Here is an 18,310-nt window from a genome sequence, read left to right on the forward strand (position 1 = left end):
TTCGGGGAGCTTACAATCTAGGGTTCCTGACTCACATTCATACATACAGAGTACCCAGAGGAAACCCACACAAGGAAAGGGAGAACATGCAAACTCCAGGCAGGTAGTGTCATGGCTGGGACTGGAACCGACAACCCTAGTGCTGCCAGGCTCAAGTGCTAACCATTTAGCCACTGTGCTGCCCACTTTTGTTGTGATCACATATCAACTATTGCTACAGTACCTTGCAAAAGTATTCACCCCCTTGGCTTTTTACCTATTTTGTTACATTGCAGCCTATATTTCAATGTTTTTTTAATCTGAATTATATGTGATGGATCAGAACACAATAGTCTAAGTTGGTGAAGTAAAATTTGAAAAATATATTCATAAAACAGTTTTTCCGAAATAAAAAAATAATTGGCATGTGCATATGTATTCACCACCTTTGTTATGAAGGACATAGAAAGCTCTGGTGCAACCAGTTACCTTCAGGCTCGGTTCACACAGTGGTGACTCAGATCCGACTTCAGGTCGCCCCTAGTCGCCTCAGGTCGGACAACATTTAAAAATCAATGTAAATGAATGAGAGCCGTCTTAATGCACGCTACTGAAGTCGCTCCGACTTCAAAAGAAGTTCCTGTACTACTTCAATCCGAATTGTAGGCGACTTGTACCCATTGATTTCAATGGAGGTCACCTCCAAGTCGGATCTCTGTCTATACGGAGGCGACTTTGACAGAATTATTAGCTCTGAAGGGGGAACTCCACGCCAAATTTATGAAAAAAATTTGGTGTGGGTTCCCCCTCCGAGAGCATACCAAGCCCTTAAGTCTGGTATGGATTCCAAGGGGAACCCCCTATGCCCAAAAAAACGGCGTGGGGGTCCCCCCAGATCCACACCAGACCCTTATCCGAGCACGCTACCCGACCGGCCAGGAAAGGGCTTGGGGACGAGCGGGCGGCCCCCCCCCCTCCTGAGCTGTACCAGGCTGCCCCACCCCAAAGCACCTTGTCCCCATGTTGATGAGGACAAGGGCCTCTTCCCGACAACCCTGGCCATTGGTTGTCGGGGGCTGCGGGCGGGGGGCTTATCGGAATCCGGGAGCCCCTTTAATAAGGGGGCCCACGGATACCGGCCCCCCACCCTATGTGAATGAGTATGGGGTACAATGTACCCCTACCCATTCACCTGTGAAAAAAGTTTAAAAAAAACACAACACAGGGTTAAAATAGTTTATTGCACAGCTCCGGGGGTCTTCTCGCCGGACTCCTCCGCTATCTTCTGCTAGCTCTTTTACTAGCGGAGGAGCCCGGCTTTCTTCCTCGCCGCTGGCCTCTTCTTCCGACTTTGGGGGTCTTGTCCCCCTCTTCGGTTCTTCTGCCGGGGCCACCGCTTCTTCTTATAGCTCTTTTACAGGCGGTGGCCCGTTCTTCTGTCGTCGCCGCCGCCGCCTTCCATTCTTCTTCTTTTTCTCCTGGAGGTGTTGACTCGATGTTCTCTCCGGCCACAATACCAGAGACGCGCGGCGACTTATATAGGGACAAGGGGCGGGGTCATCGGTTGATGTCACATGGTGACCCCGCCCCCTTATGATGTCACAGTCCCGGAGGATGTGACGTCAACCCATGTGACATCAACCGATGACCCCGCCCCTTGTCCCTATATAAGTCGCCGCGCAGCGCGTCTCTGGCATTGCGGCCGGAGAGAACGTCGAGTCAACATCTCCAGGAGAAGAAGAAAGGAAGGCGGCGGCGAAGACCGGGCCACCGCCTGTAAAAGAGCTATAAGAAGAAGCAGTGGCCCGGCAGAAGAACTGAAGAGGGGGACAAGACCCCCGAAGTTGGAAGAAGAGGCCGGCGGCGAGGAAGAAAGCCGGGCTCCTCCGCTAGTAAAAGAGCTAGCAGAAGATAGCGGAGGAGTATGGCGAGAAGACCCCCGAAGACGGAAGACCCCCGGAGCTGTGCAATAAACTATTTTTCACCCTGTGTTGTGTTTTTTTTTTTTTACTTTTTTCACAGGTGAATGGGTAGGGGTACATTGTACCCCATACTCATTCACAGAGGGTGGGGGGCCGGTATCCGGGGGCTCCCTTATTAAAGGGGGCTCTCTGATTCCGATAAGCCCCCCGCCCGCAGACCCCGACAACCAACGGCCAGGGTTGTCGGGAAGAGGCCCTTGTCCTCATCAACATGGGGACAAGGTGGCTTTGGGGTGGGGGGGCCGCACGCCCCCCCTCTCCCAAGGCACCCCCCATGTTGAGGGCACGCGGCCTGGTACAGCTCAGGAGGGGGGGCCGCCCGCTCGTCCCCACCCCCTTTCCTGGCCGGCTGGGTAGCGTGCTCGGATAAGGGTCTGGGGTGGATCTGGGGCGACCCCCACGCCGTTTTTTAGGCGTAGGGGGTTCCCCTTGGAATCCATACCAGACCTAAGGGCCTGGTATGCTCTCGGAGGGGGAACCCACGCCAATTTTTTTTCATAAATTTGGCGTGGAGTTCTCCCTTCAGAGCTCATTCTCTGATTGGCCACGGCAAAAGTCGCCTGGCCTGGGGCGACTTAAAGTTGTGTTGTAAGTCGCCCCAGGTCGTGTCTAAGTCGTGTTCAAGTCGTCTCCAAGTTGCCTCACAAAGTCGTCCTGAAGTCGTGTCGCCCCGGTGTGAACCGAGCCTCAGAAGTCACATAATTAGTGAAATGGTGTCCACCTGTGTGCAGTCTAAGTGTCGCATGATCTGTGATTACATATACACACCTTTTTGAAAGGCCCCGGAGGCTGCAACACCTAAGCAACAGGCACCACTAACCAAAAACTGCCATGAAGACCAAGGAACTCTCCAAACAAGTAAGGGACAATGTTTTTGAGAAGTCCAAGTCAGGATTAGGTTAAAAAAATATCAAAATGATGATCCCTAGGAGCACCATTAAATATATCATAACCAAATGGAAAAAACATGGCACAGCAGCAAACCTGCCCAGAGACGGCCGCACGCCAAAACTCAGACAGTGCAAGGAGGGCATTAATCAGAGAGGCAGCACAGAGACATAAAGTAACCCCGGAGGAGCTGCAGAGTTCCACAGCAGAGACTGTGCATCTGTACATAGAAACAACAATAAGCTAGTAGTAATGGCCAGAAGAAAGCCATTACTTTCAGCAAAAAAAAAAAAAATGGCACATTTTGAGTTTGCGAAAAGGAATGTGGGAAACTCCCAAAATGTATGGAGGAAGGTGCTCTGGTCTGATGGTGTGGGGCTGTGGGGATGTTTTTCAACCGTCGGGACTTGGAAACTGATCAGAGTTGAGGGAAAGATGGATGGTGCTAAATACAGGGATATTCTTGAGCAAAAACTGTACCACTCTGTGTGTGATTTCAGGCTAGGGCCAGAAGTTCACCTTCCAGCAGGACAATGACCCCAAACACACTGCTAAACCAACACTTGAGTGGTTTAAGGGGAAGCATGTAAATGTGTAGGAGTGACATAGTCAAAACCCAGACCTTAATCCAATAGAAAATCTGTGGTCAGACTTAAAGATTGCTGTTCACAATCACAAACCATCCAACTTGAAGGAGCTGGAGCAGTTTTGCAAGGAGGAATGGGCAAAAATCCCAGTGGTAAGATGTGGCAAGCTCATAGAGACTTCTCCAAAGTGACTTGGAGCTGTGATAACAGCAAAAGGTGGTTCTACAAAGTATTGACTTTGGGGGGTGAATAGTTTGCCCGTTGACTTTTTCTGTTATTTTGTTCTATTGTTTTCTTCACAATAAGAATAAAAAAAAATCTTCAAAGTTGTGGGCATGTTCTGTAACTTAAATAATGCAAATCCTCAAACAATCCATGTTAATTCCAGGTTGTGAGGCAACAAAACACAAAAAATGCCAAGGGGTGTGAATACTTTTGCAAGGCACTGTACGTAACGATGGAGAAGCAATGAATACGAACACTCTGAACATGCTGAGGGTTAACTATATGGGCAGAGATCTGTGCTTAACTTCTCTGCTGTTGTGGTGTTCTCTCTGTTTACACAGCTATTTACACATCAGAGTTCATATATTCATGGATAGCCTCAGGGCTGGCAGTGATGCAGTTTAGCAGTCTCCAGGGAGAGGAGGTGGACATTGGAGACAAAAATAAGTCGCACTCTGCAAAATTATTTATTGCAGGTACTTAGGCTAAGTTCACTTGTGTGTTGCAGGAGCGTGCACAACATCAGGTGTATTCCCACAAAGCAGAAAAACGTGCAGCTGGTTTGCAGACGTTTGCTTACATAGTTGCATGCTTTTTTCTGCAGCACGTTTTTTCACAGACTTCATTACCGTGTTTATGTGTAGGGCAGCCCATCGAAATCAATAGGCTGTGCTACACGCCATGCACAAAAAAACGAGCACTGTCCCACCTGCACGGGTGTGAACAGAGCCTTATATAGCACAGACAATTTATGCAACACTGTAAATAATCTTCATTCATCCCTGCCCTTAAGGAGCTTACAATCTAAGGTCCCTATCTCACATGCTGACAAACATGTATATACAGTGAGGGAAAAAAATATTTGCTCCCTTGCTAATTTTGTACATTTGCCCACTGACAAAGAAATGATCAGTCTATAATTTTAATGGTAGGTTTATTTTAACAGTGAGAGAGAATAACAACAAAAATATCCAGAAAAACACATTTAAAAAAGTTTGAAGTCTCTTAAAGGGAATAATAATCCTAATCTCAGCTTGTTACCTGTATAAAAGACACCTGTCCACAGAAGCAATCAATTGGATTCCAATCTCTCCACTATGGCCAAGACCAAAGAGCTGTCCAAGGATGTCGGGGACAAGATTGTAGACCTACACAAGGCTGGAATGGGCTACAAGACCACCGCCAAGCAGCTTGGTGAGAGGGTGACAACAGTTGGTACAATTCGCAATTGGAAGAAACACAAAATAACTGTTAATCTCCCTCAGTCTGGGGCTCCATGAAAGACCTCACCTCATGAAGTTTCAGTGATCATGATAATGGTGAGGAATCCACCCAGAATCACATGCGAGGCTCCTGTCAATGATCTCAAGGCAGCTGGGACCATAGTCGCCAAGAAAACAATTGGTAACACACTACGCCATGAAAGACTGAAATCATGCAGCGCCCGCAAGGTCCCCCTGCTTAGGAAAGCACATGTACAAGCCCATCTGAAGTTTACTAATGAACATATGATTCAGAGGAGAACTGGGTTGAAAGTGTTATGATTAGATAAGACCAAAATCAAGCTCTTTGACATCATTTCAACTCCCCATGTTTGGAGGTAGAAGGAATGCTTCCTATTAACCTCAAGTACGCCATCCCCACCATCAAACATGGGGGTGGAAACCTTATGCATTGGGGGTGTTTTTCTGCTAAGGGGACAGGACAACTTCACCACATCAAAGGGACAATGGACAGGGCCATGTACCATCAAATCTTGGGTGAGAACCTCCTTCCCTCAGCCAGGGCATTGAAAATGGGTAGCGGATGGGTATTCCAGCATGACAATGACCCGAAACACATGGCCAGTGCAACAAAGGAGTGGCTCAAGAAGTAGCACAGTCTCCAGACCTTAATCCCATAGAAAATATGTGAAGGGAGCTGAAGGTTCAAGTTACCAAACGTCGGCCCTGAAACCTTAATGGTTTGGAGAGGATCTGCAAACGGGAGTGGGACAAAATCCCTCCTGAGATGTGTGCGCAAACCTGGTGACCAACTAAAAGAAACATCTCACCGCAGATTGCCAAAAGGGCTTTGCCACCAAGTACCAAGTCATGTTTTGTGAGGGGGTCAAACATTTATTTCACTCATTAAAATGCAAATCGATTTATAACTTTTTTGAAATGCGTTTTTATGCATATTTTTGTTGTTCTTCTGTTTCTCACTGTTAAAATAAATGTACCATTAAAATTATAGACTGATCATTTCTTTCTCAGTGTGCAAATGTACAAAATCAGCAGGGGATCAAATACTTTTTCCCCTCTGTACTGTACTACTGGATACTGGAGCCAATTAACATACCAGCATGTCTTTGGGGTGTGGTAGGAAACTTGAGTACCCAGGGAAGCCCACGTAGGCACAGGAAGAAAATGCAAATAGTGTCCTGACTGCAATTTAAACCAGGGGCCCCAGTATTGCAAGGCAGAAATATAATGAACTGTTCTAGAAAATGTATTTACTGTATGTTCTTTGCCTATATTAGGAAAATTGTGCATATACTGTATGAAACTGTAAAAAAAAAAATCTAATTCTGCTGGGCTCCTTTTGTATTTGCTATTTGTAAGACTTATTTTTTTCCTTAAGATATTCTTTTGCCTATTGAGATGAATAAATTGTCATAATAGAACATCATTTTCTGACTGTATATATGAATGATTGCTGCAGGTTAACAAAACTTCAAATTCTGGAGCTTCGGGAAAACCAGTTGAAAATGTTACCAAAGTAAGTTTTTAAGTTTTATTTTTTTATTAGTATGTTTAAATAAGGTTTTCGAAAGTAATCAAATCAGAGAATGCATGATTGAACCAAATTTACAGGTTGTATGATAGACGACAGAAGCCTTATAGAATGAGTGCATATACATGGGCAGTATTGAAGTAGAGGCTGCTCCTGTAAAGGGAGCATTCTCTCCGCAGAGTAAATTTGGTAATCAAGGTAACCTGTGTTCATTTTGAATACCCTATCATGTGCAGTCCTGTTTTTTTTTTTTTTTTTGGGGGGGGGGGGTTCCTTCATTTACATTGAATAAATAAAAAAAATAAAAAATCATCTGCTACTCCAAGGCTACCAAAGTGTTTTCAGGCTTTTGTTAATGGACGCAGCGTATGGTTAGCGGTGCCAGGTGGTTGGGTTGCACAGCGAGGTGAAGTATGTGTCCTGGCTGTGGCTGTTGTTTGAATCATTAGGACACACCCTGCATTATACTGCCAGAGCTGGGATAAGGGTGTTTATTGAACTGGCATTCCACATAATTTGGATCTGTGCGCATTTCACTGCTCTGTTCATTCTGCATCTGACAATGTTTATCATCGGACCAGCTTAACAACAATCCTGTGTCTGTTCATGATGTTTTAACGAAGAAAAGATTCAGCTGGTTGCCAGAAAGAAAAGCAAACAAAGTCCTAGCATTTTGTCAGCTGGGAGTCCTAGTTTAGGCCGTCAGCCTGATTTCTTGGTCAAGTTATATGCTGACTTTTTTGGAGAAAGGGATTTATTTACTATGGCAGTAGAGGCATTTTGAAAATGTATGTTCAGTTTACAGTCCTAGTATATAAATTGAGCCTTAGTTCACTTTAAATACCCAATCATGGGGGGGGGGGATTATTTTTGCTAGCATGTGATTGAAGGAACCATAGCTTCATCCCATTTACTCCGTTCAGTGAACATTCACTTTGCAAAGTCATTATTCCTAGAGGCGCATATTTAAGCCTCTTTCACATGAACGAACTCCAGCAACGGATCCGCCTGCTATGCGAGGAATATGTCCTGTGACAGGCCTGTCTGCTCCTCTTATGCAGAGCGGACACACACAGCCCACTCTCCTCTATAGGGGGTCAGATATAAATGGACCACCTGTCTGTTTACATCTGACTGTCATTTGATCCACCAGACGGATGGGGAACGGTTTCCCCATCTGTCTGTTTTTAGTGGATAGAATCCGCTGTCAGCGGGTGGCAGTGGATGGTCTGATTGGGTCTGCCTAAGAAACTGACAGGTGGACATGATCGATCCGCCCATGTGAAAGGGTACTTGCACTGATTTGTTATCACATGGTAGGAAGCACCTTACCTATAACTTGTGATCCACAGCAAATGGCAGCTTAACAAACTACTACAACAGCTGGCAACAAACCCCCCTGAAGCACAAGACAACTCTGTGTGGGTCTGCAAGGTCCACTTTTTAAATATGGCCACCCTCTTCCTCGCTGAAGTGCAGAATAAAAAATAAATTAAGTGGGAAAAATAGGGTAATATACCTACCTCAGCCTCATGAGTTATATACCTGGAGTGTGAGATTGAAGGCTCTGCTTTATCTGACTGCCAGTTTCACCTGATTTGGGGTAAGGCTTGGTGATGTCCCCCTACTGTACTACTTGCTCTTCTCCTTGCTGGAGGTTCTAGATTGAAGAAGTAAATCCCTGCATTTACCGAGATGGCCACCTCCACATAGAGTTATTGTGTAGAACAAGGCATGGCAAGTCAGTAAAGGGGAAAGATACACTGCTGGAAAACCACAGACCATACTAATGACTAGTCCTTTGCCCCCTGTCTGACTTTTTTAGCACAACTTCCACAGTTCAGTTCCTCTAATCTTTATTCTGCATTTCATCAAGGGGGATGGAGTCCACATGAAAAAGCTGGACCTTTCTTTTCAGATCCAATGTTAGCGTGTTGATGATTTGACTTTCAGAGATTTGATGAAACAAAAATCGTTTATATATTTAAATGTGTGCATCCTAGTACTAGCCGGTAGTCATTTCTGCTCATAATCCTCTGTACTGTGTCTCATTTACTGCCGCAGGATACTGCCCTGAGCAGCTGGCTTCCGGGACTGTGAAGGTTAATGGCAGCGGCTTCAATTCAGGACAGTTGCGTTGATTGCCTGACTCTTCTGCATTCACTGCCATTCATAAAACTTGTCTTGCTACACTTCCATGATGCACCAAGTTCTGTGAATGGAGGAGGAAGTTATTGAAAGCAGCTCCTTCGCCCAGTCACAAAACTCGATGGATCATGGGAGTGTAGTAAGACACGTTTTGTGAATAGGATAGGAGCCAGGAGGGAGAAGGCAAGTGGCACGGCGTTCCTGATTAGGGGCTGCTGCTATTAACCTTTCACAGCGCCGGAAGCCAGCCGCTCAGGATTGTGAACAGAAGCACCCACCTGCAATTTTTTTTTTTTTTTTTTTACTACAACTTTAAATATAATTATTTTTTCCGTTTTGGGGGGAAACAAAAAAGGATTAGAACCTTTTGTTTTGGCTGTGTTGTTTGATTCCACCATGCTTGTGGGCATGTGAAGCCCACTAGGATACTTTTCCCAGATAGGGTGCTGCTAGCTACACAGCATGCACCTCCTGATCTCGCGCATGCACATTAAACACAGGTCACCGTGTAGGATATGTCTCAGGTTGCCATCACAATCGCATTTAAATCTTGTGATGCTGAGAGGCGGCGATGCCCACTGACTCCTGGGAATCATGGCATGCATCTCCCAGGAGCCAGTGCGCCACAGGTAACTATGTACATCACCGTGGAGGGGAGAAACAGAAAAAGAGAAGAGCCTTGGAAACAAGGTAAACAAAGAAATAAAATGCTCAATGCAGTCATTACGGTCCGTTTAGAAGCTAAATATGAGAAAAATAAAAAGTTGGTGGAACTCCACTTTAAATAGAACCATCACAACTATTATGTGAGCATTTGGTTTGTATTTTTAAACTTTATAACTGCAGGTTTGCTTACAAAATATTTATATTCACTTACCTCTTTAGTTTCACTTATATTTGTCTGAGGATTACTGGTGTAAGAGTCAGACTGAGATGCTCCCTGAAGTTTGAGAGTTGCTGCACTGTGAACCCAGCTCCTGAGTGCACACAACGGTATCATATAACAGAGCCCCATAGTTTTGATTTTTGTTGCTGTTTTTTGGTAATGTTATATACATCCAGGAGCTGTGAGACAGTATACTGTATGTTGTATTTTTGTTTGACAGTGGACAGGGCAGCTGCTTTTGGGTCTCGGGGCTTTTCAGGTGTTACCGATATATCCAAGGTGGACCAAGTAAAATAAGGGGGCAAGCATTAATGTTTTCATAACCACATATAAATGAATGACAAATCTATTTAATTGCTTGCATGTGTTCAATCATGACCGGTTTTCTTTAATAGTACATACCAGCCAAACATGAACATTTTTCAAACTTGGCCTTCATAGCCTTAGCAATTCACCGATTTGTGCTTGTTAAATGGAATTTTTTTTTTTCAACTAAAGTTCTTAAAGGTGCATGTGAGTTTGTCCAAGCTATGTAGGGATTGTTCAATGGTATACTTTTGCCCTCACCTCTGCAACCTGCACTGCCAAGGGCTGTGTAACGTCCAGACCCACTCTTCTATCAGCATCTTTGCATCTCTCTTGTTTTCAAGCACACCTTGAGACTGTTTATTTAGCAGCACCCCTTCCCTAAATGTCGCCCATCAGGGTGAAGCAACAGTAAACCCCAGTGATACTTCCCAGCGCACCTTCCCCACAACAATTAACTAGAGCCGTTTGCTGAGTAGACCTACCAAACTTGCCAAAGTTAACAGGAGAAAGTTATTTTTTTGAACACCCTTGTTTTATTTATTTTTTAAAGATTTTATTTCTGAATCACATTTAGTATTCGAAATATATGTCCATAGCATTATGCAGCATAGGTTAAATGTAATGGGGAAGGATGCTGGTGCTTACAGGAAATGGTGACATTTACTACTCACTATAACAAGAGCTAAATATTGGTTCCTCATTCGAGTCTGTGGGGAAAAAAACAAAAAAACCTATTTCAGCATTAATGAAATTCTAGCCAGTTTGGTCATGTGAGGCTAAATTGAACTTTTTACCACAGTGAATATGACCATATAACTATCACTCATTACCACTATATCCAACTTGTTATAGAACAGTAGCCATCCTTTTCTACTGCTTCAAATGTGTTAAATTTGACTTCTTTTCAAAAACAAAATGCCTTCATTATGACTTTCCTAATTTTTTTATATGTAATGTTCTTTGTAAAGGTTTTAATTTTTGATCCTGCCAGTCCTCCTGTTGTACTCATTTTCTGTATTTGGCAATCCTGCAGTAGCGCTGCTGAATTTACAGCGTCCTCCTCCCATTCCATATGTGTTTATCTATTTTTGGCTCAGTGGTGACGTTGCCACATCCTCTATTATACAGGTGTTGTCTGCCAAGGGATATTGCTAACAAAGTCCATAGGAGAGGTAGAGTAGGGGCATCCTTAGGGAGAGGGATCAGCAGTCACGTGACGCAGAATAATGTAGTAAATGAAAGAGATTTATGAGCTATTATATTGATGGGGTGATGAATAGGGCTAATGATAAAAGACTTATGAATATGCTTCTTGTTAAATGGTTGCCTAATACCTTAAGAAATAAAGGGATAGTGGAAAGCCAAAAATAAAGAACAAAAAAAAAAAAAGTGACCATTGCTTTAACCACTTAAGCCCCGGACCATTTTGCTGGCTTAAGATCAGAGCATGTTTTGTGATTCGGCACTGCGTCGCTTTAACTGATAGTTGTGCGGTCGTGCGATGTGGCTCCCCAAAAAAATTGACGTCCTTTTTTTTTTTTTTTTTTTTTTCCACAATAGAGCTCTCCTTTGGTGGTGTTTGATCACCTCTACGTTTTTTTTTTTTTTTTTTTTTTGCGCTATTAAAAAAAAAAAAAGTGCGACAATTTTTGAAAAGAAATTGCATTACTTTTTGCTACAATGTTCCCAAAAAAATATATAAAAAATTTTTTTTCCCTCAGTTTAGACCGATACATATTTTTGGTAAAAAAAATCGCAATAAGCGATTATTGATTGGTTTGCGCTAAAGTTATAGCGTTTACAAAATAGGGGATAGTTTTATAGCATTTTTATTACAAATTTTTTGTTTTACTAGTAATGGCGGCGCTCAGCGATTTTTATTGTGACTGCGACATTAGGGCGGACACATCAGACATTTTTTACAGATTTTTGGGATCATTGTCATTTATACAGCAATCAGTGCTATACAAATGCACTGATTCCTCTGCAAATGACACTGGCAGTGAAGGGGTTAACCAGGAGGTGGCAGTGTAGGAGTTAAGTGTGTCCTAGGGGCATGTTTCTAGCTGTGGGGGGCGTGGCTGTGTTTTACAGATCACTGATCTCTCCTCCAATCACAGGGAGCAGAGATCAGTGTCACTTGTTGCTAGACAGAATGGGGAGATGCTGTTTACATCGGCATCTCCCCGTTCTTCCTCCCCGTGAGACGATCACAGGCATCCCCGCAGCAACGGTCGGACTCAGGGGGGTCCCGGCCGGCACACGGCAGCAAATTCAAAGGGACGCACCTGTACTCCCTTTTGCCTGTCCGTGCCATTCTGCCGACGTACATCGCCGTGCGCCGGTCGGGAAGCGGTTAATGTCTAATTTGGTTGCGTCTTAGGCAGAGTTCACACCTGTGAATTGGATGTTGGTTTCCCCGCATCCAATTCACATTACAGGAGAATGCGACTGGCTGTCAATGGAGCCAGTTCACACAGCTCCAGGGGGGTTTTACCCCCTTCCTGACCAGAAGGGGGGCTTTAACTGTTAATTGCGCAGTCATGCAATGCTGTACCAAACGACATTGGTGTCCTTTTTGCCCACAAATAGAGGTTTTTTTTGGTGGTATTTGATCACCTCTGTGGTTTTAATTTTTTGTGATATTAATGAAAAAAAAAGAAAGATATTTTCTACTTTTTGTTATATAAAAAAAAAAATACAATAAACTAAATTTTAGTCATACATTTGGGCCAAAAAGCATTCAGCCACATGTCGGGTAAAAAAAATAAAATAAAAATCAATAAGCGTATATTTATTGGTTTGCACAAAAATTATATGATGTATACAAACTAGGGTAGATTTTCTGGAATTTACGCAGCTTTTAGTTTGACTGCCGATCTCATTTCTTGAGGTGCTAAATTGGCAAGGCAGTACAAACCCCTCCAAATGACCCCATTTTGGAAAGTAGACACCCCTTGTTCAGCACCTTGAATATTTCATTTTTTTTTAGCATAAGTGATTGAAAAATGACAAAGTTGTCACTAAATGATATATTGCGCAAACATGCCATGGGCATATGTGAAATTGCACCCCAAAATATATTCTGCTGCTTCCCGAGTACAGGAATACCACATGTGTCGGAATTTTTGGCAGTCTAGCTGCATTACAGGACCTCGAAATCCAATCGCTGCCTTCAGGCTTTCTAAGGGTGTAAAATGGTGATTTCACTCCCTACTTACCTATCACAGTTGCAGAGGCCATGAAATGGCCAGATAGCACGGCCTCCCCCCCCCAAATGACCCCATTTTAAAAAGTAGACAACCCAAGCTATTTGCTGAGAGGCATGTTGAGTATTTTGCAGATCTCGCTTTTTATCACAAAGTTTTGAAAATTAAAAAAAGTTTCCTTTTTCTTTCTTCATTTTCAAAAACAAATACCTTGGGGTGTCTACTTTACAAAATGTGGTCATTTGGTGGGGTTTTGTGCTATCTTGACATGTAAGGTAGTGAGGAGTGAAATCAAAAATTTACGCCCTTAGAAAGCTTGAAGGCGGTAATTGGTTTTCGGGGGGCCCCGTACGCGGCTAGACTGCCAAAAAGTCCCAGACATATGGTATCCCTGTACTCAGGAGAAGCAGCAGAATGTAATTTTGGGTGTAATGTCACACATCCCTATGGTGTGTTTGAGCAATATATAATTTAGTGACAACTTTGTGGGGAAAAAAAATGTATTGTCATTTTCCCAAAACTTGTGGCAAAATGTAATATATTCCATGGACTCAACATGCCTATCAGCAAATAGCTCGGGGTGTCTACTTTCCAAAAAGGGGTCATTTGGGAGGGAGTGTTTGACCTGTCCGGGTATTTTATGCATAACATTAGAAGCTTATGCCACACATCACCCACTCTTCTAATCACTTGAAGACACAGCCCCTTCTGACACTTTTTGTTTTACATGAAAAAATACTTTTCTTTTGCTAGAAAATTACTTTAAACCCCCAAACATTATATATATTTTTTTTAAAGCACTTTTTTGAATTTGAATGCATTAAAACAGGCTATATTGCCCAAATGTTTGGTAGAATATAAAAGATGATCTTATGCCGAGTACATAGATACCAAACACGAAATGCTTTAAAATTGCACACAACCGTGCAGTGGCGACAAACTACATACATTTTTAAAAGCCTTTACAAGCCTATACAGGTTACTTTTTTTATATTTTTATTTTATTTTTACACTGTTCCTTTTTTGATTTTTTTTTTTTAATAATGTTTATTGTTAGCACAGTGATTGTAAATACCCCCTATGATGGCAATAGGTAGTGACAGTTTTTTTTTTTTTTTTTAATTGAGGTCTAGTAGACTCCAGATCTCTCCTCTGCCCTCAAAGCATCTGACCACCCCAGGATTGGTGTAATTAGATGCTTTCTCAATGGCGCTGTTTATATCCAGTGAAACCAAAGTCATGAAATGCTCGTAGCTTCTGGTTTCTTAGGCCATAGAGATGATTGTCGCTAATTAGCCACTAGGATTGCTTTTACATGAGTCGACCACTGGCTGAAAAGAACTATATCAAGATGATACCTAAACCTGCAGGCATCATTCTGGTATAACCACCCAAAGTCTAGCAACATACTAGTATGTTGCTGGTTCTTGTTGGGCATATATTGTAATGTTGTTTTTTTTTGTTTTTTTCATGCAGCCTATGTGCTGAACGAAATAAAGGCCCACCATTAGAATACCGCCCCCCATTCACCCACTTCTAATGATGGGCATGCATGCACCGTTTTTTTTTTTTTTTTAAACTGGTGGTGAAATCGCTTCCTACAGTGCTGGAGTCACTGATTTACGTATCGTGTGAGAAAACGCTGTTGCTGTCAAGATAAATCAGTGCTGCAGCTGAATGCCATACCTGAGAAGAAAATATTGATCAACAATAAAACACAGTAAACGGTATACAAAAAGTATAAAACAATTACACACCTGAAAAGAAAACATGATAAAGCATAGTAACAAAACATTGCAGTAAAATAGAGCAGAACTATAGAGAAAGAACAATAAAATTACAACTATTTTTGGCTTTTTTTATATATAATATATACAATATATTCAGACCCCCCTTAAATTTTTCACTCTTTGTTATATTGCAGCCATTTTATAAAATCATTTAAGTTCATTTTTTTTCCATTTTTGCAGATTTATTAAAAAGAAAAACTGAAATCTCACATGGTCCTAAGTATTCAGACCCTTTGCTCAGTATTTAGTAGAAGCACCCTTTTGTTCTAATGCAGCCATGAGTCTTTTTGAGAAAGATGCAACAAGTTTTTCACACCTGGATTTGAGCATTCTCTGCTATTACTCCTTGCAGATCCTCTCCAGTTCTGTCAGGTTGGATGGTAAACGTTGGTGGACAGCCATTTTTAGGTCTCTCCAGAGATGCTTAATTGGGTTTAAGTCAGGGCTCTGGCTGGGCCATTCAAGAACAGTCACGGAGTTGTTGTGAAGCCACTCCTTATTTTAGCTGTGTGCTTAGGGTCATTGTCTTGTTGGGAGGTAAACCTTCGGCCCACTCTGAGGTCCTGAGCACTCTGGAGAAGGTTTTCGTCCAGGATATCCCTGTACCTGGCTGCATTCATCTATCCCTCGATTGCAGACAGTCTTCCCGTCCCTGCAGTTGAAAAACACCCCCCACAGCATGATGCTGCCACCACCATGCTTCACTGTTGGACTGTATTGGACAGGTGATGAGCAGTGCCTGGTTTTCTCCACACATGCCGCTTAGAATTAAGGCCAAAAAGTTCTATCTTGGTCTCATGAGACCAGAGAATCTTATTTCTCACCATCTTGGAGTCCTTCAGGTGTGTGTTTTTTTGCAAACTCCATGCAGGCTTTCATGTGTCTTGCACTGAGGAGAGGCTCCCGACTGCATCTCTGGCGCTCAGCCACAGTAATCTTTGGGTTCTACTTCTACCTCTCTCACCAAGGCTCTTTTCCCCCGATAGCTCAGTTTGGCCGGACTGCCAGCTCTAGGAAAGGTTTTGGTCGTCCCAAACATCTTCCATTTAAGGATTATGGAGGCCAATGTGCTCTTAACCTTAAGTGCAGCAGAAATTTTTTGTAACCTTGGCCAGATCTGTGCCTTGCCACAATTCTGTCTCTGAGCTCTTCAGGCAGTTCCTTTGACCTCATGATTCTCATTTGCTCTGACATGCACTGTGAGCTGTAAGATCTTGTATAGAAAGGTGGCTTTCCTAATCAAGTCCAATCAGTATAATCAAACACAGTTGGACTCAAAAGTGTAGAACCATCTCAAGGATGATCAGAAGAAATGGACAGCACCTGAGTTAAATATATGAGTGTCACAGCAAAGGGTCTGAATACTTAGGACCATGTGACATTTCAGTTTTTCTTTTTTTTTTTTAAATCTGCAAAAATGACAACAATTCTGTGTTTTTCTGTAAATACGGGGTGTTGTGTGTACATTTATGAGGAACTAAAATGATTTTAGCAAATGGCTGCAATATAGCGCAGAGTAAAAAATGTAAGGGGGTCTGAATACTTTCTGTCCCCACTGTATGTGTGTGTGTGTGTGTGTGTGTGTGTGTGTGTGTGTGTGTGTGTGTGTGTGTGTGTGTGTATAATAATTTTTTTTTTACACTTTCATTTGCAACTGTAAGCCCTTGTACACACGGTCGGACATTCTGACAACCAAATCCGTTGGATTTTGTCCGAAACTGTTGCATACACACGGTCGGACAAAGTTGTCGGAAAATCCGATTGTACATAACGTGATGACTTTATTTCGTTGCGACGGGACTATGTTCAGGCTAGTAGCCAATAGCTTTGGTCTAGGAATTTGATCTTTGTCCGTCGGAGTAGGCTACACATCATCGGAGTATGTCCGAACGGAGCATTTTGTCGGAAAATTTTACGGATAAGTTGGAAAACAGTCCGATGGAGACCACACACAGTCGGATTATCCGACAAAATCATCCGATAGGACACGTTCCGTCTGAATCTCCGACCGTGTGTACAAGGGCTAACGGTTGCAGGTTTGGGTCTCTCAAAATGCGATGGCATCTTTGGTGACCCAGTGAAAGTGTGTCCTAGACTGTGCAGTGCTGTACCCTATGCTAATATTCGACTAGTGTGTGGTAGCGTTAGAAACATTCACCAATGCAAAGACCAGGTTGGCCAGGACAGTTGGGACAATAATAGCGGGTGACACACCTATATCCGCGTTTTTCACAGACACGACATCTTCTTTGGAGTGATCTTCTTTGGAGTGATCGATCGGTAGGGGTACCAGAGAGGGCATACGGAAAATGCCTCTTATGCAGCCAGCTCTCTGCATTTGCTTTGGGAAGTTGGGCCACAGCACCGTCTGGAAACAGAAGGGCTGTGATGATCTCTTTCTGGAATTTAAGGAAGGATCCAGTTTGTCCTGACGCTTTGTATAGCACATAAGCGTTCATCAGAGCCAATTGGAATGAGTATACAGACACTTTTTTGTACTAGCATCTGGCTTACGGGTGATTAAGTACGGCACCATCAACTGGTCGTTGAGGTCCACCCCTCCCATATTAAGATGGTATCTGTGGACACAAAGGGGTTTCTCCACAACACCAGTTAGAATTTGGACTGTGTGAAGTGAGGACAGAATGAAAACACAATCTCACCAGCGCTCCCTATGTAGTTTGGGCAGTTCTCGTGCTCCATGTGACTATCTTTTCGCTCGTAAACTAGAGATGCACAGATACCATTTTTTTACAATGAGTACAAGTACCGATACTTTTTTTTTTTGTTTTGTTTTTAGTACTCGCCGATACCTACCGCAACTGTTTTGTTTTTAACTTCAGCTGTCTGCAGTGGTACAAAGCATTGAAAATGTATTTACAAATGAAATAGATTTTTTTTTTTATTTAGTGCTTTTTCAATGTTAAATGTGTAAATATATGTTAATATATATGTGTAAAAATATTCACTAACAAAGCAAACAAAAAACGTTTTAATTGTTTATCGTTTATAAAATAGACATGAACAAAAAAAAAACAGGAAATGATTAAATGCAGGAGAATAGGGAGGTAATTAAGGCCGATTATAGTAAATTAAGGGAACATTTGTTCATCCCTTTGATCTGCAGATGAAGAAACAGAAACATACAAAAAGAATCAATGTTTCTTTTTATTTTAGTATTTCGGGGCTGAGCAATGTTGGTAATGAACTTTGCCGGCTGCTTTTTTTTTTTTTTGACAGCCCCAATTGCCGGACTTCTTTAACACTGGGGAGACCCACTGACAGCTCAAAGAGTTGAGCCTGAAAGTATTGGTTTCAGATATTGGTGCATTTGCACGAGTACCGATACTTGTACAAATACTCGGTAACGGTACCGATACTAGTATCGGTGCAATCCTATCGTAAACCATAAAACTATATTTATAGCCTGTTGCCCTGTCACAGAGGTTATACATCTTGACCACACATCTGGCACGCTTTCTGGGAAGATACTGTTTGAATCACAAGCAACCATAAAATGTAATCAGGGGCT

The 18,310-nt window shown here is 42.7% G+C and overlaps 1 protein-coding gene across 3 annotated transcripts in view; it reads left to right on the forward strand.

Annotated features, from left to right (window-relative positions):
- ERBIN (erbb2 interacting protein) overlaps positions 1-18,310 on the forward strand; it is a 347,855-nt gene that overhangs the window by 257,104 nt on the left and 72,441 nt on the right. For all 3 annotated transcript variants that reach the window (XM_077462647.1, XM_077462650.1, XM_077462648.1), the window contains one exon: positions 6,365-6,421. In XM_077462647.1, coding sequence (XP_077318773.1) covers positions 6,365-6,421 — 57 coding nt within the window. The remainder of the gene's footprint in view (positions 1-6,364; positions 6,422-18,310) is intronic.

The sequence above is a fragment of the Lithobates pipiens genome, unplaced genomic scaffold (genome assembly GCF_037356315.1).
Source record: "Lithobates pipiens isolate NorthernLeopardFrog02 unplaced genomic scaffold, aLitPip1_a1.2 Scaffold_3, whole genome shotgun sequence".
Taxonomy (NCBI): domain Eukaryota; kingdom Metazoa; phylum Chordata; class Amphibia; order Anura; family Ranidae; genus Lithobates; species Lithobates pipiens.